This window comes from Leishmania infantum, chromosome 36 (assembly GCF_000002875.2).
Source record: "Leishmania infantum JPCM5 genome chromosome 36".
In the NCBI taxonomy this organism is placed as follows: Eukaryota; Euglenozoa; class Kinetoplastea; order Trypanosomatida; family Trypanosomatidae; genus Leishmania; species Leishmania infantum.
This window is the reverse complement of record NC_009420.2, coordinates 2593493-2620410: the sequence shown is the minus strand read 5'-3', so window position 1 is coordinate 2620410 and position 26918 is coordinate 2593493. Positions and strand designations below refer to the sequence as shown.

Sequence of the window (26918 nt, the reverse complement as noted above, 5' to 3'; positions counted from 1 at the left end):
CGTCTGCACGGCAGCCGCCGTCTCCCTTTTCACCAGCAGCCACCGACATTGCAGCTGCTGTGGTTTGCTGTTTCTTGTACTCGAGAGGGAAAAACGGTGGCTGCCTTGACAATGAAGGGAACTCGCTTCCTGCTCGACTCAGTGACAGTCAAGCAGGCCACCGCCGCTGCGCACCAGATCATGGATCACCCGCGAAACTACAGCGCCGCTTTGCTGAGCACAGTCCTCTTTTCTCCAGAGCGTATTCAGGAGCGGCGAGAGGGAACACTCGTTTTCCCGTGGAAGGCAAAACGTGGCAGTCATAACAGCGTCAAGTCTGTCCATGGCGGGGCCCTGTCCAGCTTGGCAGACGCCTTCACAAAGATTCACGTCCGCGCACATCTGCCGCAGACGTGTGTGGAATCGGTGAGCTTGGAAATCAGCTTCCTATCCGCCGTGTTCGAGGACAAAAAGTGTAACTGCATGACGCGACTCGTGCGCCAGGAGGGCAACATCGTCTTTACAGATTTCTCGTTCGAGGACGAAAGCAGCGGCGAGGTGTACGCACGTGGCACTCACGTCCTCTCAGCTAGCCCGCGTATCGGGAGCTGAGCTGGAGTAGCCAGCGTCAGACATGCAGAGCGTGTGAAAGTCTTTTCCAGGATGCGTTTTCGTGGTGTGCATCTACCTGAGCATCATCCGCTAACGTGCAGCCTACTTTCTTGGGTGCGTATCGGTCTTGGTGCCACATTTGCGTATTGTGTCGATGGTGTTTCCTCGCCATTATGTCCGGCGTGCATGCTTCAAGAATACCACGTCAGATACCGCGGTGACGTGGAGGGATCGGGCAGCCCAAGTGGCAAGCGAGCCTCATTCACGTCAGCGGGAGAGAAAGTGAGCGGGGGGGGTCATGTGCATGACGGTGGATGAATGACGCCCGTCTTGTGTCCGGAACTCACTGTGCTGGTGCGCGCCCTGTTCAGACGCTGCGGCACTGTCTGATGCTGTGCGTTCGTTGCAGTTTTTTTTTTTCTCTTGTGGTTTACTGCGGTTTACGTCTGCGCCCATGATGACTCACTGTTGACGATCGTCAGTGTTGCCTATTGCGGGGCTCTTTGCATGTGTGGTCAACGCCGACCTCTTCCGTTTTGCCACGTCGCGCATTCTTCGGATCTCCTTCCAATCTCACCTTCCTCTCGCTCACGCTTTTCTCTCCGCCGTTCGACTGCTGCAGTGCGTCGAGGTGCGTTACTCTCTTCCTGGTCCTTTGCTTTTGCCGCAGGCACCATGGACGACGTGGAGCTGAGTGAACTCGTCAAGCGGTTCCAGTCGCTGCAGAAGGAGCAGGTGCCAAACCAAATCACTGAGCGCAACGCTGTCGAGATTGCCAATGCGCTAATTAAGAAAAACCTTATTGATCTCCTCTTCACCACAGACGCCAAGGAGTACCTCACCTGGGATGAACTGAAGCGCGAGATCGTGGACGAGGTGCTAGCCAACGGCGGGCGGCTAAACGTCGTCGATCTACCAGGGCTTCTGAGCGTTCGCACCTTCCAGGTGGAGCGCGCTCTGCCTAGTGTGTTGGAGGAGAACCCCATCCTCACCCTCGAAGGCGGTGAGCTGATGACAGACGGGTATCTGGACGCGATAGTGCTCGCTGCAGGGGACCTCCTGAAGGAGCAGGGCTCGCTCGCTATCTCGCAGTTTGCCTCCATGAACCAGCTGAGCTCCCTGTTTGCAAAGAGCTTGCTCCACAGAGCAGTGGAGCGTGGACGCATCGACGCCGTCATGCAAGATGCGTCGCTTTACACGACGCAGTTTGTGAAGCTACAGCGCATGGTAGTGCGTGCCGGGCTGCTGGCGGCGGAGGAGCCGGTTCGGCTGGACGCCTTCTACAAGCGCAACGAGCTCTTCGCTCCGCTGATGAGCACAGTCGTTGCTGCGGTCCGCGACGAGCTCCCTGGCCGCTTTGAGGGATCAAGCATTTATGTCCCACTCGTGTACGAGGCGAAGCGCACGGCGGAGGTGGAGAACTTGTACGCATCGAACGGCTGTGTCGAGTACGCCCCGCTACTGCGACAGGGGATTAGCAACCCTCGCCAGTACTTGATCGAGCGCTACAACCCACCTGATGCGGCTGCGGCCGAGCAGGCGGCGACAGCCATGGCGTCCTCGACCGCCTCGGCGCCGGCCAATCAGCGAAAGGGTCGAAGGAAAGGCCAAGGGGGCAGGGCGGCTGCTATGGCCAGGGAGGCAGCAGTGCGTGTGACAGTGCGAGCGAGTGCCAAGCACCCCTTGTGTGGGTACCCGCTCGCTAACGGGTTCGTGTCGGATCGCTACCTCAGCAATCTGCCCGCCTTGCAGAGCCTGGTGGACCGAGAGGCGCTCGCCGTGGACGTTGTGGAGCAGCTTCCGCTGTTTGTGGAGATGGAGAAGGACTGGCCGTTGCTAGAGGAGCGTCTGCGCGAGCTGTACCCTGGGCTGGAGAGCGCCACGCTCATCGCCAACACCGTGTTGCTCTCCGCGGCAGCCGAAGAGGAGGTCAAGACGGCCCTTCCCCCCGCCTTGGCAAACGCCAAAAAGTCGAGTGTGCCCGTGAGCACCGCGGCAGCGGACACGATCGCCTCCGTGCTGAGGCTGCCGCGAGACCGGTATGGCGAGGTTCTCCGGGAGTTGGTGGATATGTGGGGCGGGGTGGCGGAGGCGTTGGAGCAGCAGCTGGCGCTGTCGGCTGCCAAGAATGCGGCGGCAGAGTTGAAGCAGTTCAGAGGCGCGTTGCAGGAGGAGCTCGCAACGCGCTGGACCCATCTCTGGGTCACCGCGAAAGGGGTGGAGTGGGCTCTGGACCAGCTTGATGGGGCGACGTCTGCGGCCGTTGCTCGGCACGTCATGTCCACAGAGGCGTATGAGATGGCGAGGCAGGTCATCCGGAACGAGAGTCTGGACATGCCGGAGTGGAGCAAGAATGTGGCAGCGGCGCTCAAGCAGGTGAGCCAGCCAGCCCAGCTCATGAAGGCGCTGCTGACCTTTTCGGAGAGTCGACGCAACAGCCTCATACCTCTTCTTGACGCCCTCAAAGACAAATCGGTCGGGGCGTTCCTCGACACCCTGCGCGAGATGAGTGGCTCCGGCGTCGTCGCTGTCGCATCGTTTCACCAGCCGAACAAGAAGGTGGAGCGAGATATGTATGTGAAGATCAAGGAGTCTGTGGCCCAGGAGGTGAAGGCAGCGTCTGTCTCGAGGGAGGATGCCACCGCCAACGGCAAGCTTCTCTCCTCATTGTGCACCCTGCTCGTACACCACTGCTTTCGGTGCCACGTTGAGGTTCCTGGGAAGGCGGTCGCTGGCGTCGTAGGCCGCCTGAAATCGGAAGCGGGAATGCCAGCGGCTTTGGAGAGAGCGAAGGACGCGGTTATGGCCTCCTTGCAACGCGGCAGCGTCGATGAGACAGAAGCGGCGACGCTCGAGGAGCTTCGCACCGCAACACTGGCTCTCAGCTGATGGCAACCGCGAAGAGCAAACCGGAAAAGGCTCGGGGTATCCGCCTTCTCTCGCCTCCCCTCCTCGCCATCTCTGCCTATTCGATTAGTGAATGATGGATGAGGGTGATGGTTGATTTCTGATGGGTCATCTCTTGAGCGTGTGCGCGGGTGCATGCCTTCTGTTTTTTTTTTTTTTCACGCTGTCCGTGGACGGCGAGTCAACGCGCAAAATCAACGACGCCAAAGGGCGCCTCTTGTGGAAGGGGCCGTGCCCCACACTCGCAGCTGGGTCCCACGTAAGAGCTGATGTGCCGAGACTCACCGGCGTACGTGTAGGTGTACGCGGAGTGCCCAACCGGCGGATACGGCTCTCGCTCACTGTAGTTCTCCTTCCTCCATACTCCTCCCTCTCTTGGTCTCGCTTTTGTTTTCGTTTTGTCGAACCCCTTCTCTGTTGTGTGCTCTCTTCATCAATACGCTGCACTCACCAAGCCGCCGCAACCTCCCCCCTCGTCAACATCACCTTCACCCTCGTCCATCGTTCACTAGCGTTGGGAGGTGTCTCGTTTCCGCACCCTCATGAGGCGCTACTGAGTTTCATGCGTGTGCGCGGACGTACAGTACGCGAAGCGGTACACCTGTGCAGCCCATCTCCCCTTTTCGTCGACCGTGGCACGAAAGGGGCATGGGAAAAAAGCAAGAAGGTGGGAAGCGAAGTACTCGCTACCACCGCTGCTTCTCTCTGAGCCTCTGAGGCGCTTTCGTATCGAGCTCCTTTCCTCTGCCACTGCTGCGCGCACTGCCGGTGTTGGCAGACACGTCTTTCTTTCGAACTGCGACTTCAATTTTTTGTTTTCCTGTGTCGTTCACGTTTTGTCGTTGTGTGCGTGTGGTTGGCGCATCTTCATTGCCAGAGCACGCGCCTTTGTGGGAGGCGGACAGCTGCGCGCTGCACACACAACTTTGCCTTCTTTTTTTCCCTTTCGGCACCGCCCCCGCTTTATTGACGGTACATGTTGCGCCGCTGCGGGTGCCGAAGGAACGTGTGGTCGAGCCACATCTCCACGAAACGCACCGTGGTTGAGGCGTACGAACAGCTTGCGCGTAAAGGTGTCATAACGGCCGACGCTCGCCAACGCTATATGTCAGAAGCATGCACATCCCTTCTCCAGTTCATTCACCAGTGCTACGCAGACGAGGCTGCCGGCAAGGTATCGCCGTACACCCGGCCTTGCATGTCAGCGAGCGATGAAAGGGGCCACTGGGTGCAAGCGTCGCGCTCACTTCGGAGGTCTATTTGGGCATCCCTCGCGAAGCAGGCGAGGCGGGCATTCCCCGACTCTGTCACTCGCACGCTGGGCCTCTTGGAGGCGGAGAATATTGGCGTTGTGGAAAAACGTGGGCTGTACCTGTGGGGTGATGTGGGAATCGGGAAGACGATGATACTGGACCTCTTTGACCTCTGCGCTACCCCGTATGCGAAGCGCCGTTCCCACCTGCACTCTTTCATGAGTGAACTGGAGGACCGCCTCTTTCGCGCGGAGATGGCGCTGACGCGGCGGCGCCGGTCAGCCGTGTCGCCGAAAGAGAAGAGGGCGCTGGATGCCGTCCGTCCCATCAACGTGGTTGTGCAGGAGGTGCTGCACGAGACGCCTATCCTGTGCTTCGACGAATTTCAGACCTTCGATGTGGCTCACGCCGCGTTGCTCGCCGCCTTCTTCAGCGAGGCGCTCCGTGAAGGACTCTTCCTAATCACGACGAGCAACCGCCCCCCGGAGGATCTATGTCGTGTTTCCGCTTCCTTTAACGCTTTCCTTCCTGTGCTGCGGCAGCACTGCAATGTTGTGCACTGCGCCGATATCCGTGACTATCGCGTGAAGGAGGCTGCGGAGCGGCACCACCAGCTTATCTTTTTGCACCCGAACACGAAGGCAAACGTGGAGCGGCTGATGCGGCGTGTCGAGCATGCTTTCGGGGCTGGTGGCGGAGAGCTTGCGTGGATCAAGGAGGACACACTGTGGCACCACGGCCGCAGCGTCGTGATCCCGCTGCGATGCGCTGGATGTGCCGTGTTCGACTTTACCGACATCTGCGGCGCGCGAGAAGGGCTATCCTCCGCTGACATCCAACTCATCGCCCTGCAGTTCCACACCGTCATTGTCACAAACGTGCCGCAGATGGGCAACGTGAGCTCTAACGCGGCGCACCAGTTCGTCGTGCTGGTGGATGAGATGTACCAGAACAACGTGAAGCTGCTCTTCACTTCCTCTGTACCGTGGACGCATCTCATGGACTCCACCTACTCCACGAGCGACGTGCGGGCCCTGGCGGACGTCGACTCCGGTCGCGGCGGTGATGCGACCTGTTCCGCAGGCGGCAGCTTTGGAACCGAGGTTTACAGCGAGGGCGAGGATGATCGGAGCGGGCACGCAGCCTCCTACAACTTTAGGAATGAGGAGGAGCTCATGAGCTTTGCGCGCATCCGCAGCCGCCTAAACGAGATGGGCTCGGCCTCGTACCTGCTGCGCGATCACCGTCACTTCGTCGTCACCGACTTCGATTTTGCTGCTTTGCTCCGTCCAGACATACAACGAAAGGTGTGCGAATGAACTCCCAACCGTTTCCGTCTTACCTATGCGCCGTTTTCACCGAGTCTCCGTTTCTCCTCCCGTGTGTGTGTGTGTGTCTTAGCGCAGCTCAAAGCGAATGAAAGAAGACGCGCAGATGCCAAAAAGGAATAGCACACCCATGCACGCCTAGCGACGCCGCGTGAGTGATGGGCCTGGGATTGATCATCTTGTCTCTGCGGCCACCTCTTGCTCTCTTTCGTATTTCTTCTGTCTGGGGCATGCTTGGCGGCCCAGCCGCGCACCTTCCCTTCGTGGCAGCTAGGCAACATCCGGGGCTCCCTATCTCTATAGGTACGCCGGCAGAGCGAGAGAGGTATGTGGATGCTCGTAGACGTGTACGTGGTCGTGCTGCATCGGCTCCCAGATGCGCCGTCTGCCGTTTGGTGGCGTCCTTTGACGTTCGCCGTCGCCTGTCATGGTGGGAGCAGCCGCAGCACTGTCAGCCATCATGTTGTATCTTCTCGATTCCCTGCCACTCTTCTGTGCTGTGGGTTTGTTGTTCTTCTCGTCGCGCAGCGGTGGAGGGTGAAGTGGCGTGCCACGGCAGATGCAGCCTCCCCATTGCACGGGTACGACCTCTTCGCCTGTGTTTTCTTCTCTCCTCTCGTAGGGATCTAACAAGCGCTGGAAGCATGGCGGACTTGGACAGGCATGCAGAGCTCCCTCGCAGACCTACAAGGAGGACTTCGAAGCTCTCTCGGTGACTGACACCGGAATGGAAATCATCACGGATAAGGCCAGGGGCAACGAACTGTACGCCACACGAGACTTCGAAATGCGCAGTGCCATTCACGAAGAGACGGTGCTCTGCTGCTCGCAAAGCATGGACGACTTTAAGGATGAGGCGCCGGTGTGTGCTTGTTTGCAGTCGCTGGAGACGCCGCGCACGCAGGAGGTGCGCAACACTCGGCGCAAAAAAACAACAACAAAGAAACAGCGCTGGCCCTCTTCTACCCGGGTCTGCAAGCGCCACTGGAACGAGTGCCCTGATTGTGGTTGGGGCGGGGCTGCCGAGACTCCTTTTTTCGCTCTGGTAACTACAGTGAACCCGCTCTGAAGAAGTTTCGCCAGGAAAGCTGCGCCGGCCGCATGAAGGTGTCCCAGCGCATAGGCTACTCCAAGCGAATGCAGCAGGACTGGGTGCGGGGCGGCGCAAATTGCAGCGATTCCGCGATGGTGGGATCGTGCATCGGCGCGGAGACACCGCGTGCTCATCTTCTGCACGGAGCCTGCCGCTAGCATGCCTTTGGCCGTCCGCGCAGCTCATTCACACACAGCAGCACCTCCTTCACGTACTACATCATGGAAGACAATCCGACGAAGATCTCAGGCGGTGCCGCGGCTGCAGCGTACGCGGCCGCCTTCGCGACTGGCAAGTGCGACTCGATGCCGGTTCCTGCAGTGAGGCCTGCATACACACAGCCGGCGCGGAATGCGGACACCTTCTGCGCCTCCAGCCTCGACCTCCTCTGCGACCTGTTAGACATGGACTCCGAGGAGCGTGCCTTTGCGCACGCGCGGCGGTGGCCGGACCTCATGGGGGCGGTGCTGCTCAATGAGCAGGAACGGTAGCCACCGGTGTTTTACGAGATGCACCGGGAACTCGTCAACTGTGTGGCCGATGGCGGACGATGGATGGGCGCGTCCAAGTGGGAGGGGGGGGTGGCAGTTTTCCCCGACTAGCAGCGCGAAGGACGTGACTAACTTTTTGCGCAGCTCGCGTAGACAGGGCATCCGCCGAGTTGGGTGGCTCTTCAACCATTCGTGTGGGCCGAAGCTCAACGTGCAGTAGGCCGCTGTGAACGATGTTACCCTGACTGTCGTGGCGCTGCGGGATGTGAAGGCGGGTGAGGCGCTCATTTTCAGCTAGGCCGACTCAAGCTTTTTGCTCGTGGTGCGCCAACAGGAGCTGTTCGGACACTACCTCGTGGAGTGTGGGTGCCCTCGCTCTTTTGTGGAGAAAAGGGGGAATGGGAATAGGCGAGTGAAGGGGTGGGGGGGGGAGCGACAAAAAAAGGGTGAGGGAAGTCGGCGCTGGTGTCTCACGACGCAAACATCTTTGTATCACACCCCTTCCATTCTGCTTCCCTGCGACCTCGGGCGGTGTGTGGTACGCGGCGCGGTCCACCGCCAACGATGGGTGTGCTTTCCACGGTGGCACTCAAGGCGCGGATAGAGATGTGTGTGTCGCAGAGTCGGTGACTTGTGCGGGTGCTGAGGCCTGGGGGACTCAGTCGTCGGATAATGTGTGACGGATCACACGAGTTCGCGCCGGTGGAACTCTTGCACGTCTGGTGACCGGCTGGCGCGGTGGAGTCGTGATGGCGTGGCGGCGTGGGTATCCGTGTGTACAATGCTGCAGCCGTGCGAGAGGCGGATGCGCCAGTTGGAATGCGTGAGCCCGGATGTGTGTGGCCGTCTTGCGATGATCGGGATGCTTGTTCGGCTACCGGCCGCGCCATAGGCGGTGCATGTGGTGGCCATGACTTCTATTTCTTTTGCTTTTCTTCCTCGCTGAACTGCTCGGGCGCCGGCGACGGCGCGTAACTCTGCAGGCAAAAACGCGTCACCACGCCTCCTCCGCTCTCAGACCTTCGTGGAGCGTGCTCGCTGAGTGGCGGTGTGCCTTCCGGAAAGCGGCGTTGCGTCTCTGCTTCGAGGCGTCCTTTTCTCTCCGTCTATCTCCTCTTTCTCGATCCCTCCGTGCTCTCCGATCTGTCGCGGCATGCCGTCATGTGAGGTGTGCTGTGTGGTTGAGCAGTGCATCGTTGGTCGCCGCACTCTCGTGACTCCCATGAGGATGGTGCTACCTGCTTCACCCCCAATACCCGCCTTTTCATGCGACCTTACTTTCTCTCTCCTCTCTCCTCTCTGGGGGATATAACGGATTTTTTCTTTTTTTTTGTTTGCCGCGTTGGACGTGCGCGTGCCGGCTTTTGCATGACGCACGACCTCTGCCCGTGTCTGCAACACTTCTTCACGACTACACACTTGAATGCGCTCGTACTCACATGGGCGCGCTCTGCACCACACGCGGTGCTCCAACCTGCGCACACACATACCCGACTTGCACTCAAGCAGTTAACTTCAACGGTTCTTCGTTTCTCCGGTGATCTTTTCGTGTCTGTATCCGTGTTTCCCTTTCTCAAACCTGTGCTTCTGTCTATCTCGCTCTCTCCAGCAAGGCACATCGCCTTCACAGAGATCTCTGTGTTCGTGTCTCGTTTCGGAGACGAAACCACCGTGGCTTGCGTTGTGTGCTCCTCCATCGTGGTGCGTCGCGTCTCTCGCGTTTTTTCCGTTACAACTGTCCCTCCCCCTTCTGCACTCATCATCGCCATTCCTCTCTGCACGCGTGTGCACGCGACCGCCATCCACGCAAGCGCATTTTTTTTCTACGGGGCGCTCAGGGACCAAAATTGACAGCGAGCTTGCTATTCGGCTTTTTCTACGATTTTTGTTTGCTGTTTGAGACCTGCTTTTCTGACTCTTCTTCTTTCTGTCGTTGTATCACACTTGCGTATACCCATCCACCTCACCCTCCATCGCTGTGTGCGCGTGTTGCCACTCAACAAGAAGGGAGACGCCCTCAAAGTTCCTTCTCCGCTACGCTGCCCGGAGACGTGTAAGCGTTCTGGGGGAGTGATAGGGAGAAGCACAAGACCGAACGAGAAGCGAAAGAGAGACGGAAAGCACCCCTGCAGGACTCAATCACGGAGTGCAACATCAACAGAGGAGCCCACACACACACACGTAAACAAACAGACCTGCTGGTGCCCACTAACTGCTTTGATTGACGTTGGTGATTTTGGGTAGAACACACTTGCGCTCACTGACGCCACCCTTCTTTTTTTTTCCAACGTGTTAGGAGACTCTTCTTCGTACTCTTCATTAGTCCTTTTTTTTTTCGCGTTTCGCGTTTCGCGTTTTGCTCTCTCTCTCATCCTTGTTTTGACCTTCTTTTTGTTGCGCGCCTCTTTTTCTGTGTCTTCGCACCCATTTTCTTTTGTCCTCTTCCTTGTGCGTGTTTTCGTTTCCGTGATTTCAACTGGTTGCTGTTTTCGAGTTTTTGATCCGCGCTAACTCCACGACGGACACTCTTACTCTCTCTTGTGCCACCTCCGTTGAAACCTTCATTTCCATCTCTCTCCCTCCCTCCTGCCTCCAGCTGACTTTTTTGAGATTTGCTTCTCGTGCGCTTCTTTCGCTCTCTCCGTCTCGCTCCTTTTTCTTCGTCTTTTTTTTTTCGCGGTGCTGACGCTCAACACATCTCTTCTTCTTGTTTGTTGTTTGAAGTTCGCAGGAGAGAAAATAAGCACTGAAAAAAGAAAAAAAAACATAAACGGAAAAGGTGCATAAGATTGTCGTTGTCTCCAAAGACAGATACTGGCTTTTTATTCCTGTATTTGTGCGTCTGTTCTCCCCCCTCCCCACTGCGCACGCGCGTGTGTGCGTGTGTCTCTCTTCGTTTTTTCCTCTCTTCTCTTGTTTGTACCCCTCTTCATCCCACCATCCCTCGTTGTGTGTTTTCGTTTGTTTGTGTGGGTGGTTACCAGACCCTCAACCCCTCTCCCTCTTTCTATTTACCGCCTTGTTTCTTTTCCCCCTTCTTTCTCTTTCCTTGCTCTTGCTGTTTTGTCGTACGTCTTTCTTCTTTAGAACCTCCTTTTCTCCCCTTTTTTGTGCTTTCCCTCGTCCCCTCTCTGCGGGGGGGAGTTACTTCTTCTTCGCTTGTTGCGACTTCACTGGCTGCTTTTCTTTTCGTCGCTAATTTCCCTCTTCTCTTTGTTGGGCCATCCGCCGAGCCCAGAAGACTGTTCACTGTTTCTTCCCTTCTCTAGAAAGGAGTATTCAGGGCGAACTTCCTTCGCGTGAGTCTTCTTTTTCAGTTGTTCCATGTGTTTGTGTGTCTGTGTTCAGAGTGTATCTTCTCAGTCGATTTCCCTCTTATCCCCATTGCCCACACACGAAGAAAAAGCAAACGACCGCGAACAAAACTACTTGTATTATTGTGGTTTTTCTCGAGCACGGGCCGCATCTTTATTATTATTTCTCCCCCCTATCGCCTTCGTATAGTGCACCATCACAAGTGCTCCACCATATCGTTCACGTTCTCGTTCTCAGCAGCTGAAATTTCAAACACACACACACACACACACACACGGACAGCATCAGCAGTAACACCGAAAAGAAAACACAGCTGGCTGCACTGGAGACTTCGCTAGTTTTATTATTCATAGTAGTAGTCGCAACATTCAACACAGCAAGAATCGGGAGAAGGCAGAGCTCATCTTTTTTTTTTCCACACGTGTGTCTTGTGTTGCCTCCTCTTCGGTCTCTATTTTCTGTAGTCTTTGGCAACTTCTTTCCATTTCCGGATTTTTTCCGCTCTCTTTTTGGTACCTTCCGACAGGTTCCACACCTACGGCCGACAAACAAGAACTTCACTTCTGCATGCCACGCCAGCGCAGACGCGGTGCCAGCTTTCGGGGAGTTTACTGCCCCGATGCGTTCCCTTTAAGCCTCGAGGAGTCTGTGACGGAGACGGCAGAGGTGTTCCGTCGCTCTCCATCCATCACGGCGTCGGGAGAGTACCTTGTCCCTCCAAAGCCCACAGAGATTAAGAATCGCCTGACCGTCGTGCTCGACCTTGATGAGACGCTCATCTACGCGCGCCAAGGACCACTCTACGTACGCCCTGGCATCGAGACGCTGATGCGCTTCCTCGCCGACCACTGCGAGACAATCGTATGGACCTCCAGCAAGCACCGGTACGCAGACGCGGTCGTGGCGCAGATCGACACGTGCGGCGCCGTCTGCCACACAGTGTACCGACACCGCCGCTGGTTTAACGGCACATCGGCGACAAAGGAACTGCGCCTACTCGGCCGGGACCTGGAGACGACGATCATCGTTGAGAACACCCCAGACTGCTGCCGCGGCTACGAGAGAAACGCTGTGCTTGTCGAGGACTACGAGGGCGGCGAGCTCGCAGATCACACGCTCCATACGCTGCTAGCTCTGCTGCGGGACCTCGTCGAGCGCCATGAAAAGGATGGAATCACTGTGCCCGAGTACATCGCCACGACGCCGCGCCTTGCGCAACAGAATGTCTTGACGGACAAGGGCACCGTGATGCAGGCGTACTGCCTACTCGGCGCCGAGGATGAGTGTGCTGCGCCGTACTCGACTGTGTCGAAATACCCGCGCATCAACCGCGACCATTTGGCCAGCGCTTTCCCTCGCCCTGCGCAACAGCCGTCACGCATCCGACCAGCGGGTTCACTGGGCATCAGGCGAAAGCACGCCTGTCAACAACGAGTGGTGTACTAGAGAGACTCCAAGCCTCACGTCTACCCGCCGCTCACTCACAAGTGCAGAAAGGGAGTGACGAAGCACTAAAAGCCAGCAATCACGCTCGTCGTCTTTGAGCGTGTGTTGTTGAGTGCGCCTCCGGCTGCCGCAGCTGCTCTTCGTGTACCCCATCAACGTTTTCATGCTCTCGATCTCTCTCTCTTTCGCACTACGAACCGCAGTGTCCCTCTCTCTCTCTCCCTCTCCCTCTCGCCGTTTCCTCGCGGCTGACTTCTTTCGGAAGTCGCGAGATTGCACTGTGCACCGTTTCACGACTGTATCTTGCGAGTTGCACTCATGCATGTTTGTTCCTTCGTACTTTCATTTCGCTGCATTGGTGCCTTTCTCGTTTTCTTCTCCCTTTGATTGCCCTCAGTTTTCTTTTTTTTTTTTCGTTTACGCCTCTCCACTTCCGCCTTGTTCATCCCCTCGCCTCCGGCTTCCGAGATTGTGGAAGATCAGTGTCTCCGTCACTGCCCTTTTTCTTGTTCGCTTCAACAAGAAGCACCCGGCAAAAAGTAGTATCTTCGGCTTTGTTTTTCTTTCCGTGGGATGCGTCCCCGTCTCCCCACAGTGGCGTCCTTGCAACGACTCCTCGCTGTTGGTCTGTTCTCCGGCACACACTCTCAGCGACGCAGACGGAGTTGGCGGATTCACCAGAGTGGCGAGTGCACCGGTATATTTTCTCTCACCTTCTGTTTAGCTGTGTAGGCGTGCGGTTCGCGTTTGCTGATTTGGTTTCCGCGTGTGTCGGCAAGAGTGGTCCCGCAGACAAACGAGCTTCGACGATCTCCACGCGCGCGCCTTTCACTTTTCTTCTGTATTTTTTTTTTTTGCGAGACTTCCCTTTCGGAATGCTCTGTCGGTCGTGGGTGTGCTTGTGCAATAAACGGGGCATGCGGCGGCTCTCGCATGCCCAGTGCGACACCGTGCGGCTTTTGGAGTAACAGGAAGCGGCGGCGGCGCAGAGTGGACTGTAGTTAACCGACGAAGGCAATTATCAAGAACGAGGCACTGAGCTCCAGCGCTAAACAGCTTGAGGCTCTTTCTTTTTTTTTTCGTGTGTGTGTAACAAGAACAGGGATGGAATGGCTCGGCTTGTCCGACGTGCGCGAGGTTAGCGGAGAGAGCTGACGGCCACTTCCACACCTCTTCCGAGGTTTCGAAAGTTTTGTTTACTGTTTTCTTTTTTCTTGCTTTTTTGAAGTCTTTGCTTTCCACAGAGAAGGCTCGGCCAGAGTGCGCATGTGTACCTGGGAGCGTCTGGAAGGAAAAGGTGCGTCTGCCATGAAGAAGCAAGCGACCCAGCGAGTGTACTGCCCTCTCCTTTCAGTGCTGACCAGGTCACACGAGAGCACAAACCATCTTCCCTCTTCTTTTCTCTTTCGCTTCTTAGTGTCACATAGTTTCACGTATCTTCCACCGAGGTCATAAATGGAAATTCACAAAAGTGAGAAACAAGAAGTGCTTCCTGTTTTTGTCTTGTGCCGTTTTTGTGTGTGTGTGTGTGCGTGTATTCTTTGTATCTTCTCTTTCCCCTCTTCGTTTGCGTGAATGCTTGGTCGTGCATTGGCTCGTGTGCGAGATGTGCCGTGCGACACGTGTGGGCCTCTCTCCTCCTCCGCACCCCACCACTGACCAACGCACGCGTGCACTTTCTCTGTTCTGTTCATGTCTTCTCTCTTGGTGTTGCTTTTCTTTTTTATCTTATTGTGCGCATGAATTTGCGTGAGTGCTACATCATGTGCTTCTTTCATGTTTCTCTTCGCCTTTTCCTTTCGCTTTTCAATGCATGGTGCATTTCGTTTCCTACCTCGGCGGCGAGCACGCCCCGCGGGAGTACACATCCAAGCAACAACAACCGCGATGACAGCGACAGCCCGCTCACCTGTGCTCGCTCTCGCTACCGTGGAAACGACACAAAGGCGTCACACACACACACACACACTATAGTAGGAACATTACAGAAAAGAGCACGAAATTAATACATATGTAGAGAGAAGAGACAGAAGAGGGATCGGAAAGGCTCCGTGTAGCGCTTAATGGTTCTGCGGAGGCGACTACCCGATCGCTGTACAGCGCGCCGCTTTCAATCAAGTGCCTTTTTTGGTTTGCCAAGTATGGGATGATGACGTGCCTTTTTCTCTTTTTTTTCGGTCTTCTCCGTCTGTGTGTGTGTGTGTTTATTCAATGCTTGTCTCCGTGTTCCATTATCTCTCCGACAATCGTGTCTCTCTTCTCCTCTCTGTCATCGTGTTCCTTTGTTTGCTGCTTTCGTACTCGGTGCCGGCTGAAGGCGTGCTCTGCATATGCGCGTGTGTTTGGTGTTTCCTTCAGCTTATCTGAAGAGGTAGGTCGACGTCAACTCAGAGATGTACCAAAAAAAAACAAAGAAAACAGAAGGCCCACACTTACCTGCCAAGCGAAACACACACACACACACACACAACTAAAATCACTACACGACAGTCTTTTCACCTTTTTTCTTCCCTATCTCTGCATCATTCTCTTTTCTTTCATCGTTCTGTTTAACATATCTTTCCCATATGATGCTAGAACTCTTAGTCCTCTTTTTTTTTAGGGTCTGTGAAGTGTTGTTCTTGACTGACGTTATTTGCTTGTGCACCTCCTCCTCTCTCTCTCTGTCGTCCTTTCCTCGCTATCTTCCCTCCTACATATATATATATATATATCGCGCAGGAACTTCTTACGTTTCGATTTCATCTCCCTTTTTTCTCTTTGTATGTGTTGTCTGTTCCTTAGTTGTCTAATGTGCCATTACGAGTTTACTACACGTCTTCTCTGTCTGAGTGCTGGTGCTTGATAGTGTGGGACGTACGTCTTGTGTGTGTCTTCGTGTCTTTGTATTGTTTTTTTTTTGTTGTTGTTGCTGTCTCTCTCGCCCTCGCTTTCGCTTGATTTTTAGTTTGAACGTTGCTGAGGTAAGTGGGAGAAGGCTCAGTGTGTACATCCGTTGGCTTTTACACAGGGGAGCAGATGATACAGTGAGTCGGAGTCACAGGTTTTGCGTCGCTGAACCCTTCAATCTCGTCTCCGCCACTCAACTTCCGAAGGTGTGCGCACGAAAGGATGAGAAAGGCACCCAAACTGGAAGCAACATCTTTCTATTCTAAGGGAGTGCGCTCTTTATTTTTCTCTGTTTGCTGCGTGAGTGTGCCTTCACATTCACCATTGTACGATCCAGGCCATCGTTGTGCATTTTCGTAGTAGACCTCAAACCTCCAATTTTTCCTCTTTTTCTTTTCTTGCTCTTACGTGTATTATCGTTTCACGCTACCTTTTTAATGTTCCCTTTTCGTGTGTCTCTTCTTTTTTCCAACCTTTACATGCTTCAACATGTGCCACCGATGGGAACACAGCGTGATGCTTCAGCGTCACAGCGTGGCTGCAGCTGCCCAATCGATCCGGAAAAGAAAGGAAAAATAAAAGCGGAAGGGGAAGATGTGCGAGAGAAATGTGGATGTGCATAGCTGAACAAGGGACAGCGTGAGAGGAGATGCGCAACAAAAAGGAAAAAAGAAAAGGCCACGCGTGATCTCTTCCTCATGTGTAGCTGCTGTCGTCGTCGTGGCTATGCACTGGGGGCCTATACCGCCTTCGCATGCCAGCGTCTTGGCGCAGTATCTTCTCTGTTACACCACAGCTATGCCGTCTTCTCTCCCTTTCTTTCGCACTCCGTCAACTCAGCTACCCCGCGAGTGTGAAGCACGGGATTTAAGGTAGCAGCCGGAGGGTCGTTGTGAGGACTGCCACTTAACCCTGTAACTTATACCTTTTCTCTGTGAGCATGTAGGTGTGGCACTCCCTCTTCCTTGAGCAGGCGGTACCTGCGCTTGGTGTTCGTTAATGGCGCCAACTTGGCTTATCCGCGCGCTCTGAGCCTCCCGTTCTCTCGCCTCATTCGGCTTGTACTCCCTTCCTTCCTCTGCCTTCAGTTTGAACTCGCGTTGAGTGTCGACTCTGAAAACGGTCCAGCGTGTTTCACAGCAACCACAGCCTTCTTCCTCTCTCGCTCTCCCTACATCTCATTGCGTTGCTGCTCCGTGTGTCAAGAAAAACTACGCTACACAAGAGAAAAATTCGAAAATGTGGGCATCTTCTTCTCGTTCTTTTCACGGTTTTCATTCCCGGCTCACGTGCTTTTCTTTTTGTCGCCTTTCATTTTTGTAAGTTGCATTTGAAGGTGACGGAGTACGTGCCGCCAACCAGCTCGAACCTCCAGTGCACGACCGCTTTTCTTCCTTCTGATGCTGTTATGTGATTCCATTGCCCCTCTTTCGTTTTGTTTTTCTTTTCCTGTACGGTTCTCTTGTGCGTGCAGCCGTAGGTGTGAGCTCGTCCGTGCGTTGACGCATGTTCACTAACACAGGATGCAGACATGTTGGTGTTCTTCGTCTCTGTACATTTTCTCTATGCCTTCATGCGTGCATGCGGCCCTTGACGAGATAGGGAGATTGATGCTGTGAGAGAGTTGGAATCAGTGCAGCCGTGCGTAGAGGGTGTATGCGCGGAACAACTTCTTTGGAGGGGTGGTGGTGGTGCGACGCGAATGCCATCATTCTTTCCACCCCCCACCCCCTTCCTCTTTTATGGTTATGCGTACCGTCTGTGGGGGTGGGGTGGGGCCGGTGACGACAACGACCCGCAGACGTGTAGGATTTCAACGCAGAAACAGAGCTCAAGCTGGGAGCACAGCAAGCCATACGCCATTTGCAGGGAAAACGCACCTGAAGAGTTCTGGCTACTTGTATCCGGTAAAGCCCCTCTTTCTATTTGACCGCCCCCCTTCTATCTCGGCTTCATTTTGATCCATCAGCGTGTTTTTTTGTTCGTTTTCCTTCCACCCCTTTCCTTTTTCTCGTGCTCGTGCTAGTCTGTCTTCCGCCCTGCTCAATGCGCAATGTAACAACTTTCTCTATTTTTTCTTTTTCCTCGTAGCGTTTTACGTTTCTAGCTTTCACCGCTCTCGCGTTTTTGGTCTGTATTGGCGCGGAAAGGGCTTCGTTCCTCGCCTCTCCCACCCCTTTCTCGATCCCAGCTCCACCTACGTTTTCCTCTTCCTCTTCAGGTCTAGCTCACAGATCCGCGCTGAGATGCCTCTCGGTCGTTTACAGCGAAAGCCCAGTTAGGAAGGGGCTCCTGCGCAGTGCACACGCTGACTTCATACTTTTTTTTCTCTTTCCTCTCTTGGTCTTCGCTTCGCCAAAGGTCGCTCGGAGTGCTCATGGCCACGATCTTTCCGCCAGCCATCACACACACACGTGACCACCACTCGTCTTCTTCGCTCTCTTCTATACCCTAGCGCACCTTTACCTCTCGTCGGCCTTTTTTTTCCTTTTCGTTCCCCCAAAGCGCCTCGACGTGTCATCGATACTCGTGTGCGTCTCCTGGTCTAGCAGGGATGGGTGGTGGGCTCTCGTCCTGGGCAACGCTGCTGGTGGTGGGGGGAAAGACTTGTTTTCGACACCATTCGCTCTTCTCTTTGCCTTATGCTTGCTTTTGGTCTCTGTCGTCGGCTCTGTTTTCTTCTTCGCACCTGCTTTGACTTATCAGAGCCGATGCAGGACTTGTCACGTGCTCCAGTGGTGGCCTGTGGAGGCGGTGACCGCCGTGGATAGCCGAGCTCTTGCCCAGGTACAGGGCCCTGAAATGCTCTTCCGTATCTTATCCATTTCTTGTCTTGCTGTACTAGTTTTTTTTTTTGCTTTGTGTCTCTCGTCGTTCGTGATGGAAGAGTGCGTGGCTGCCGCACAGGCCGCCGTACCTATACGAGGATAAAGCAGGCACACACCGGTGAATCCTCTTGTGGTGCGCGACGGCATTTGTTTGTTTTATCTCTCTTATTTTTGTCCACGGACGCTTGCCTTCTTTTTCGCGGAAAAAGAGGGAAAACGGTGGCCGGGCTTGACTTAGCCTTGTATGCACACGCGTGCACGGATGATTGCCGTACTCTTATTTCTCTCGTCTTCATAGATTTGTGCACTCTTTCGGCATACCGCCTGTCTTTTATTGCTGTTGTCGTCTCCCGTTCATCGCCTCTCCTCCACTGACGTGGTTGCTTCTCAATTATCTTCTCTCCTTTCTTCTCTTGTGAGGCTTTTTGTTTGCGAGGTGCCCCGTCTGTGTGGCTGTGCGGGCCTCCTTGCGTTTTGGCACTGTTGTTGTCCGTGTTTTTGTTTGCGATGTTGCACGCGTGTACTTGTGCACCACCCATCGGTTAGTGCGCCTTTCTCCCTTCACCCCTCGCCTTCGTCTGCTTTTTTTCTTTTTTCTCCTTCTATTCACCCTGTGGCCTCGCAGTGTTTCGTGTTCAATGGTTTCTCGCTTGTGGCTGACTCTTGTTCTCTTGTCTCTATTCTGTGGATGTTCTGTTTTTTTTTTTTATGTGCATCTGCTGCTCTGGTGCCGGTGATGGATGCGGCGGATCGACTTTGTTTTCATCGCGTTTAGTCCTTGTTTTTCTGTGAACAAACCGTTATGGCGCTCCGCCTCGCTTCCGGACGACGCGCAAGTTATTCCACTCGTGTGCTCCTTCTGTGCGCCCTTCAGATTTACCTTTCCCTTTTTTCACGCTCTCCTGTGGTTTATCTGCTTTTTCCCCCTTTCCGTTTCACGCGCACTTGAGCAGCATGTCACGTGCCTTTTGTTTTGTGTGTGGTGGCGCGGTGCACTGTGGACTTCTTTTGTTTGGGATTGTAGTGGCTGAGCTCTTTTTTGCCATCCCGTCGGTTCGCTGTCAACGCCACGATCTGCCGCATCTGCTGCTTAGTGCTTGAATTTTCTTTCGTTTTATTCGCTTCACGATCCTTCCTCCCTCGTTCCTGTTTCTTGCTCAGCGATGTCTTCTCCGTTCTCTTCTTCCTCCAAGGCATCTGCTTGCGTCACGCTGCCGCGAACGTGTCTCGGACGAGTTGCTCGCGCAACTACGAGAGCAGATGGAGCACCGAGCGCAAAGGGAGTCAACTATCGACTTTGGTACGGTCTTCGTTTTTTTTTGTTTATGCCGTCTTTACGTGCCCTTCTTTTTTGTTTTCTCGTCGCGGTTGCGCGTTGGCTCTCACTCTCTGTTTTCCGCGTGTGTGGGCATGTTCTTTTTTTTTTTTGGCGCGTGCTGAACGGACTTGGGCATTGCGCTTTCCTGTAGCCTTTTGGTTTTCTCGTTTCCCTTGTTTGTTTTTGTTTGCAGCTCTGTGGGAGAGCTGCCGCGCACACCTCACCCCCTTTCCCACCCCTCGGGCAAGAGAAAAGAAAAAGGGTAGCGTGGCTAGTGGAACGAATAACACAGCGCTCGGGAGGACGTCGCTGGGATAAGCGAAGAGATGGCGACGATGAGACAGGTCATTTGGAGGTGAGGTCGGTGTTTGGCAGTGAGGAATCTAGTTGCCGCTGCTCTCATCTCCAAGCACGTCCCCCTTTTCCCTTTCCGGCGGCTTACTTCACCGTATCACCGCTCGTGTGCTCGTTTTCTTCTGCTGTCGACAAGGTGACCGCAAACTGACTGACGATATGCATGCAAAGACGACGGATTGTTGCCCCGCCGGCCTTCACGATACTCACCCTCTTCTTTTTTTATTCCCGTTGTGTGTTGGCGTCTCTCCCTGTCTCTTTCTCAACGTACAAATTTGCCTTTTTTGCTTCTTTGTTGGCCAGCGCCCTTCCCGGCGCCGTTTCTTCTCCTCTTCGCTTACTTCGTCTCGTCTTCCTTGTGTGACTGTAATGATTCAAGTACGCGGGGACTGCACACACAGACACACATATCTAGGTGCGCCTATGTTTGCGTGTGTCTGCGGCTTTATCTCTGTGTTTGTGTGCTGACGCCCCACTCTCAAGCCGGACTCCATCCCACAACAGACGGCCATCGGGCTCACTCACAGTCACGTTGTGTTCTGCTGGCATGCTTGTAGACTTGCCTGTATCTCTGTGCTGGTCAAACGCACATCATGGCGAGGCGTGAAGCAAAGAGGGAAGAGCGTGCAATGGCACTTGCCGCGCGGTCGCCATAATGCGTCACCTTCGGCTTTCCCTTGGTTCGCCCTGTCTTATTCACTCTTGTTCTGATGGGGGTGAGTGAGCGGCTGACTGAGTCGAAGAATGCCGCTGCGCCCACGCGTGCCCGTCGCCTGGCTTCCGAGGGGAAACTGCGTGCTCTGCCCGCCACACACACTTTTATGTCTTTTCTCAGCGCTTTTTTTCCTTCTAGCTTTCTGCCTTCCCATGTGTATTCGTACTTGTGTGCGCGTGTGCGTGCGTAGGGGTTTCCGTTGCCATGCACACTCGCTCTTCTTTGCCTTTTTATATATGTGTGTTGTTTGGTGCCCTGATCTCTCTTTCTCCGCTCTCTCAGTGTCGCTATTACAGCCTTACGCACATGTGCTGACTCATGGGTGCTCTGCGAGTTTTATGCATCCCAAAGGCAAGAACGAACAGCATGTGCACGAACGTGCACACGCCTTCGCACACGCATCCATACTGGGCCCTTCGAGATGGTGCTGATCAGAGAAGCACGTGCGCGTGTAGCTGCACAAAATGTACTCTCGCTCGTTTTTCTTCCTCAGCTCTTCTCTCTTCCCCTTTCGGTCGTCGCCCTCTCTCTACCAAGACGCAACGGCGATGCCGGCGTCGACCTTTTTTTTTACAACGCCTCTTGTTCTTTTTTGTGCTTGTGATTATCGACATGTCTTTTCGTTTGGTTCAGGAACAGGAGTGCTTGACAACAACAAAAAAGTAAAACAAAAACAGAAAATGCAGCAAAACACACGTGATGCCTTATGAATGGTCCCTGCTCTCCTCTATCGACGCGTTTTCCTCTCGTGTACTCCCCGCCTTGCCGTTCTGCGTGTATCTGCGTTAATGCTTTGTATGCACGGCAGTCGCGCGCCATTGGACACTGCTGGGGAGTGGCCATGCGGGCGGCACGTGATAGTGGGCATGGCCGTAAGAGGGGCACAGTCTCACCTTTGTGCCGCATCAGTCTCATCTCTCCTTCTCCCTCGGGGCTGCTCTCCCCTCCGCCTTGATCACATCTCATCCGTCTCGCGTTCTCTCCCCCCCGTTTCTCCCATGTTTCTGCATCAACGTCTATGGAGCATGGAGGTGCGAGCAAAGGGAACACTACGAGTCGACACAGCATCACATTGCCGTGACTCGCCCACCGCTGCTGACACCTCCCACACATCCGTTCCCCCGACACCCTCACACAAACCTTTTTCTTTTTGTTTTGTTGCCGCTCTTCAGGCGGCTTTCCACACCCGTGTCCGTGTGACACAAGGCAGCACGGCTGCTACCGAAAGCGACGCGCTGGGCTAAGGATCGCTGCGCACCGCGAGGAGGTGTCTGAGACGAAATCTCGGTTTCCTGCTCACGTGCCCTTCGTTCAAGGCCTGTTCGCGGAACCGTCGAAGGCGACGTGCGCCTGCCCTTCACCCCCCTCACCCTCTCCCTCCCCCACTCAATCATAGGAACGCGCGCGATGGAGAACTTTCTCCGCAAGGCGCGCGAGAGAATTCAGCGCAAATTGGAGGAAACAAAGACGGGATCCAAGTACTTTGCGCAGACGCGCCGCGGCGAAGCTGCGGAGCTGCAAAATGACCTCAACGGCACCGACAGCTATCGCAAAAAGGCCGCGGTGAAGCGCATCATCGCCAACATGACGATGGGGCGCGACGTGAGCTACCTCTTTGTCGACGTCGTGAAGCTGGCTCCATCGACCGATCTGGAGCTCAAGAAGTTGGTCTATTTGTACGTGCTCAGCACGGCGCGGCTGCAGCCGGAGAAGGCGTTGCTAGCCGTCAACACGTTCCTGCAGGATACCACGAACAGCTCTCCCGTTGTGCGGGCGCTTGCGGTGCGGACGATGATGTGCATCCGGGTGTCCTCGGTACTCGAATACACGCTGGAGCCTCTGCGCCGTGCCGTGGCAGATCCGGACCCGTACGTGCGCAAGACTGCCGCCATGGGCCTCGGCAAGCTGTTTCACGATGACATGAACCTCTTTTACCAGCAGGACTTCAAGAAGGACCTCGTGGAGCTGCTTAACGACAACAACCCAATCGTCGCATCCAACGCCGCAGCAATCGTGTGCGAGGTGAACGACTACGGAAGCGAGAAGATTGAGAGTAGCAACGAATGGGTGAATCGACTCGTCTACCACCTGCCAGAGTGCAATGAATGGGGGCAACAGTACATCCTTGACCTACTGGCGGCCCAGCGTCCTAGCGACAAGGAGAGCGCCGAGACTCTGCTGACGCGCGTTCTGCCCCGCATGAATCACCAGAACCCGGCTGTGGTGATGGGGGCGATCAAGGTAGTTGCCAACCTGGCGAGCCGGTGCTCGCAGGAGCTGATTGAGCGCTGCACTGTGCGCGTCAACACCGCCCTCCTAACGCTGGCGAAGCGCGATGCTGAAACACAGTACATTGTCTGCAAGAACATTCACGCACTGCTGGTCATCTTTCCGAATTTGCTGCGCACCAACCTCGACGCCTTCTACGTACGTTACAGCGACCCGCCGTTCGTTAAGCTGGAGAAGCTGCGCCTCCTGTTGAAGCTTGCTACGCCGTCCGTGGCGCCAGAGATTGCCAAGGAATTGGCCGAGTACGCCTCGGGGGTGGACATGGTGTTTGTGGTCGAGGTGGTGCGTGCCATCGCTTCGCTCGCCATCAAGGTAGATTCCATGGCGCCTGACTGCGCGAACCTTCTCATGCAGCTAGTGGATCGGCGGCCAGAGCTGCTGCCTCACGTGGTGACAGCCGCAAAGGATATTGTGCGCAAGTACCCAGAGCTACTCATGCTGGATGCGCTGGTGACCGACTACGGCGCTGACGAGGTCGTAGAGGAGGAGGCGAAGGTGTCGTTGCTGTGGATGCTGGGTGAGTACTGCGACTTCATCGAAAACGGCAAGGACATTATTCAGCGCTTTATCGACACCATCATGGAGCACGAGCAGCGCGTGCAGCTCGCGATCCTGAGCGCGGCGGTGAAGATGTTTCTACGAGACCCGCAGACGATGGAGCCGCAGCTGAATCGCGTGCTGGAAACCGTGACGACGCACAGTGACGACGCCGATGTGCGTGACCGCGCCTTTGCGTACTGGCGTCTGCTCTCTAAGGGCATCACTGTGGAGCAGATGAAAAAGGTGGTTCATGGGCAAATGGTGCCTGTGAACGTCGACCACACCTTCAGCGATGCCATGACCATGGCGGACCTAAAGAAGTCCCTCAACACTGCCGCCATCGTGTTCGCCCGCCCGTACCAGTCGTTTCTCCCTCCCTACGGGCTGGCCGACGTGGAACTGGACGAGGAGGACACAGAGGACGACGATGCGGTGAAGCTGCCAGCGACACCGTCGATGGGCACCCAGGATGGGGCATCGGCGCCTGATGCTGCACGGGCAAGGTACGATATATTTGAGTTCTTGGGCGATGGGACCGGGGCGCGTCACCCGGTGGCGAGCGGCAGCAACGGCGCTCAGCATGCAGATCCTTTTGGCGACCTGTTCAGCGCCTCGCCTTCCACCGTCGGGGCCTCCTCGCCAGCCTTTCAGGCCGCGTCAGGGTCACAGGCGCCAGCATCACCGCCAACCGCAGCGAGTGCCATGGAGGACTTGTTCGGAAACGGTATGGGAAGCGGAAGTCAAACAGTGCCAGCGCCAATCTCTGCCGCACCGCAGTCCGCCGGTAGAGACACGCAGCTGAATGATCTCTTTTCCTAAGCGGAACACGTGCAAAAGTGTGTTGCAAAGGGAAGTCGTCCGCTATGTACGCAGAGTGGAGGGCCGTGTGTGCCGGGTTGAGTGAATATGCTATATGCTGAGTGTACTGTGTGCTTAGGCGCGTTTCGCGCCTTCGAGCCCTTCTCATTCTCCAATCCTTAGCACTCCCTCTGCCGTCCTCGGCCTGCCCGAGATCCAACAGATACTGCTTTTCACCCAACCTCCCCTCCGACACGCTGCCTTTCTCAGCCCCCCTACCCCTTCCCTTCCTCTCCTATTAGGATGCAGATGATGCGTTGGCTGTGGCCGCTGTCGTTTTGTTCTTCGCTTTCCTCTTTTATCTTTTTGTTTCTCGTTGTGTACTCAAGGGCTCCGTGTGTTTATCGGTTGTGCTTCTTCTTGTCCATTTGACGGTTGTAGCATGCCCTGATGACGGGCACACCTCGGTGCGCAGCATCTCAGGGTCCAGCGCCTCATCTGTGGGCCAGCCCTGCAGATCCCCTCCCCCTCCCCCCGTATGTCCCCGCGAACGCACAGCTGCATGTGGTGGTGACAGGCTCAAAAGTACCCCCACGGCGTGGGGGTGGAGGTGAGAGCGATTCAGCGGTGCTGATATGCCGGCGTTGATGCCGTGGATGGCGCTGCGTCGCAGCGAGCTGCGGTCGTGGGCACGCTTGTGCCATGCCTAGGATAGAAGGCAAGCGTGCCCGCGTGGCTCGCACGTACCTCCTTGGGCCGCCTCACTGGCCGCTGGTGTGATGGGAGCCTGAGCTACCCCCCAGACAGTGAGAGAGAGGGGTGCGCCAGGTGGCGACCAGCACAGCGGGAGCGACCCGTGAGGCGACCTGGGGGGTGGGTGGGCGGGCTTGGGGCTGAGGCAGAGACCGTGCTCGGGTGGCCGCGTCGGCGCAGGATGCTGTGTGGGGCGCCCGCGTGTCTAGCGCTGCTCGGCACCACGCGATGGGCCTGTGGCAGGGCGGCTGTAGCGTGGAGTGGAACTCGTGTTCTATTGCGGAACAAAAAAAGCGGTGAGAAAAAAGGGCTTTGGCATGCACATGTGTATCCAGCGTGGTGGCGGACGGCTACACGGCCACTCTTAGCTTCTTTCTGCGGAGGGGTGCGTCGGGCTGGTGAGGGAGTGGGAGGTGGTCTGCGCTCTGTTGCTTCGTAAGCAGAAGAAGCATACAATCGAAAAAAAGGCTGCGTGACATGAACAGGCCCGTTTTTCCAGTGTTTGCCCTTCCCCCACGCAAAGGGAGAGGAGGAGCGTATTGGCGACGAGTTCGATTGACGGTCTGTCGTCGAGCCGCCGACGACCACTCTACGGGACGCGGTCGCATGCCGTTTGTTTGGACATGCATGTACGTCATGCACGCACGCTCCCTCTGTGGGGAGGGGGTGTGCTTACCCTCGCCCCTTTGCCGATGCGACAAGGTTAACAACTTCTCCTCCTGTTCCGCTTGCCTTTGGTATCGCCTACGTTGAGTTGCCTCTCCCACCGTCTGCTTCACCCTTTTCGGTTTTCCCTCTTCATCTGCTTTTCCCTTGTTAACCGCCTCTCACGTCTTGGCCCGGCATCAGAGCAGCGAACGAAGCTTCACGTTTGTATCGTGATCGTTTTTGTGCAGCACAGAGTTGCCCTCTGTTCCGACGCTTCCTTCCACGGCCCCTCCTCCGCCACGTCGCTGTGAGTGTTCGCCTTGCCGATTGCCCGTTTACGAGCGATAAAAAAGTAATGTTCCGCCGTCTCTCCATGTGCGTGCCGTTTGCCACGACGGCGCGCTTCTACACCCCGTCGGAGGAGCTGAAGAAGCTCTACGCTAGCGACTTTGAGCGCGCGCAGTTCCCCGCCAATATTGTCCCCAGCGACTCTGTCACGTTCGCCAAGTTCCTGTACAAGGCGGTGGAGCCGAAGGGCAGCTTTGATACCATTCTGAAAGACTTCCAGACCATCGCTGCCGCCATCCCGAAGCTGCCTGTCTTCTGGCAGCGTACCGTGGTGGTGAGTGAGGTGAAGGAGTTCAAGTCGCTCTCCGCCCCGACTACCTTCACTCTCGAGTGGATGCAGAGCAACGGCATGCTAGACCTGCTCCCGGATGTCGCGGAGGTGTACGAGACCTACGTCAACGCCAAGATGAAGCGCGTGACGGCCAAGATCTACGTCGCCCCTGGTAAGGAGCAGGACCGGGCCCTGGTGGACAAGGCAAAGCGAGTTGCGGAGCAGGTTGTGAAGGACAACAAGCAATTCGCCGGCTACACGCTGGTGCCGAAGGTGATGGTGGATCGCTCCATTGTGGAGGGCTTTGCCGTGGATGTGCAGGGAACGTACGTTAACGAGGCCGTCGGCCGCACGAAGGAGACGCAGGCGTCGGGCGAGGCCGATTACACCAACATCCCGCCTCCGCGTTTGTCCAAGACGACATGGGAGGACAACATCGAGACAGAGGTGCTGCGCAAGTACCTCGACAGCCTTTCCCTGTACGATGCCGAGGAGCTCAAGAACGGCGTTTAAGTACAGCATGCCTTTCCGTGGATTGGTCTCGGGGTTTGATGACCTCCCCGCCTCCTCCCGCAGTGACGCGCATGGCGACCACAGGGCGAGCCGAAAGCCGTGTACGGAGGGACGTCTGGGTCCGCGTACTTGTCTTTTTTTTTTCGTTTCTGCGCGCGTAGCTACTTCGCATGCTTGCCGCAGCCACGGCAAGTCCCTTTTACCCGTCGACGTACCCCGACGCACGCGTC

The 26918-nt window shown here is 55.7% G+C and overlaps 6 protein-coding genes and 1 pseudogene across 7 annotated transcripts; all 7 read left to right on the top strand.

Moving 5' to 3' along the window:
• Window positions 1-111: 111 nt before the first annotated feature.
• Window positions 112-591, top strand: LINJ_36_7130 (conserved hypothetical protein; the record flags this gene model as incomplete). The annotated part of the gene is made up of 1 exon (XM_001469353.1): window positions 112-591. One exon carries the CDS (start codon window positions 112-114, stop codon window positions 589-591), a length of 480 nt encoding a protein of 159 aa, XP_001469390.1.
• Window positions 592-1266: 675 nt separating this feature from the next.
• LINJ_36_7120 (CG1104 protein-like protein) lies at window positions 1267-3480 on the top strand (the record flags this gene model as incomplete). The annotated part of the gene is made up of 1 exon (XM_001469352.1): window positions 1267-3480. The coding sequence occupies one exon, from the start codon at window positions 1267-1269 to the stop codon at window positions 3478-3480; it is 2214 nt and encodes a 737-aa protein (XP_001469389.1).
• Window positions 3481-4474: 994 nt separating this feature from the next.
• Window positions 4475-6070, top strand: LINJ_36_7110 (putative ATPase; the record flags this gene model as incomplete). The annotated part of the gene is made up of 1 exon (XM_001469351.1): window positions 4475-6070. The coding sequence occupies one exon, from the start codon at window positions 4475-4477 to the stop codon at window positions 6068-6070; it is 1596 nt and encodes a 531-aa protein (XP_001469388.1).
• A 592-nt stretch (window positions 6071-6662) lies between these two features.
• On the top strand, window positions 6663-8045 carry LINJ_36_7100 (annotated as a pseudogene). The gene is given in 2 exon segments: window positions 6663-6969; window positions 6972-8045. Coding segments are annotated over 2 exon segments (1381 nt in total).
• A 3500-nt stretch (window positions 8046-11545) lies between these two features.
• On the top strand, window positions 11546-12424 carry LINJ_36_7090 (putative nuclear lim interactor-interacting factor; the record flags this gene model as incomplete). Its single annotated transcript, XM_001469350.1, has 1 exon — window positions 11546-12424. The coding sequence occupies one exon, from the start codon at window positions 11546-11548 to the stop codon at window positions 12422-12424; it is 879 nt and encodes a 292-aa protein (XP_001469387.1).
• A 9511-nt stretch (window positions 12425-21935) lies between these two features.
• Window positions 21936-24176, top strand: LINJ_36_7080 (putative beta-adaptin; the record flags this gene model as incomplete). Its single annotated transcript, XM_001469349.1, has 1 exon — window positions 21936-24176. One exon carries the CDS (start codon window positions 21936-21938, stop codon window positions 24174-24176), a length of 2241 nt encoding a protein of 746 aa, XP_001469386.1.
• A 1735-nt stretch (window positions 24177-25911) lies between these two features.
• Window positions 25912-26688, top strand: LINJ_36_7070 (conserved hypothetical protein; the record flags this gene model as incomplete). Its single annotated transcript, XM_001469348.1, has 1 exon — window positions 25912-26688. One exon carries the CDS (start codon window positions 25912-25914, stop codon window positions 26686-26688), a length of 777 nt encoding a protein of 258 aa, XP_001469385.1.
• Between the last annotated feature and the right edge of the window lie 230 nt (window positions 26689-26918).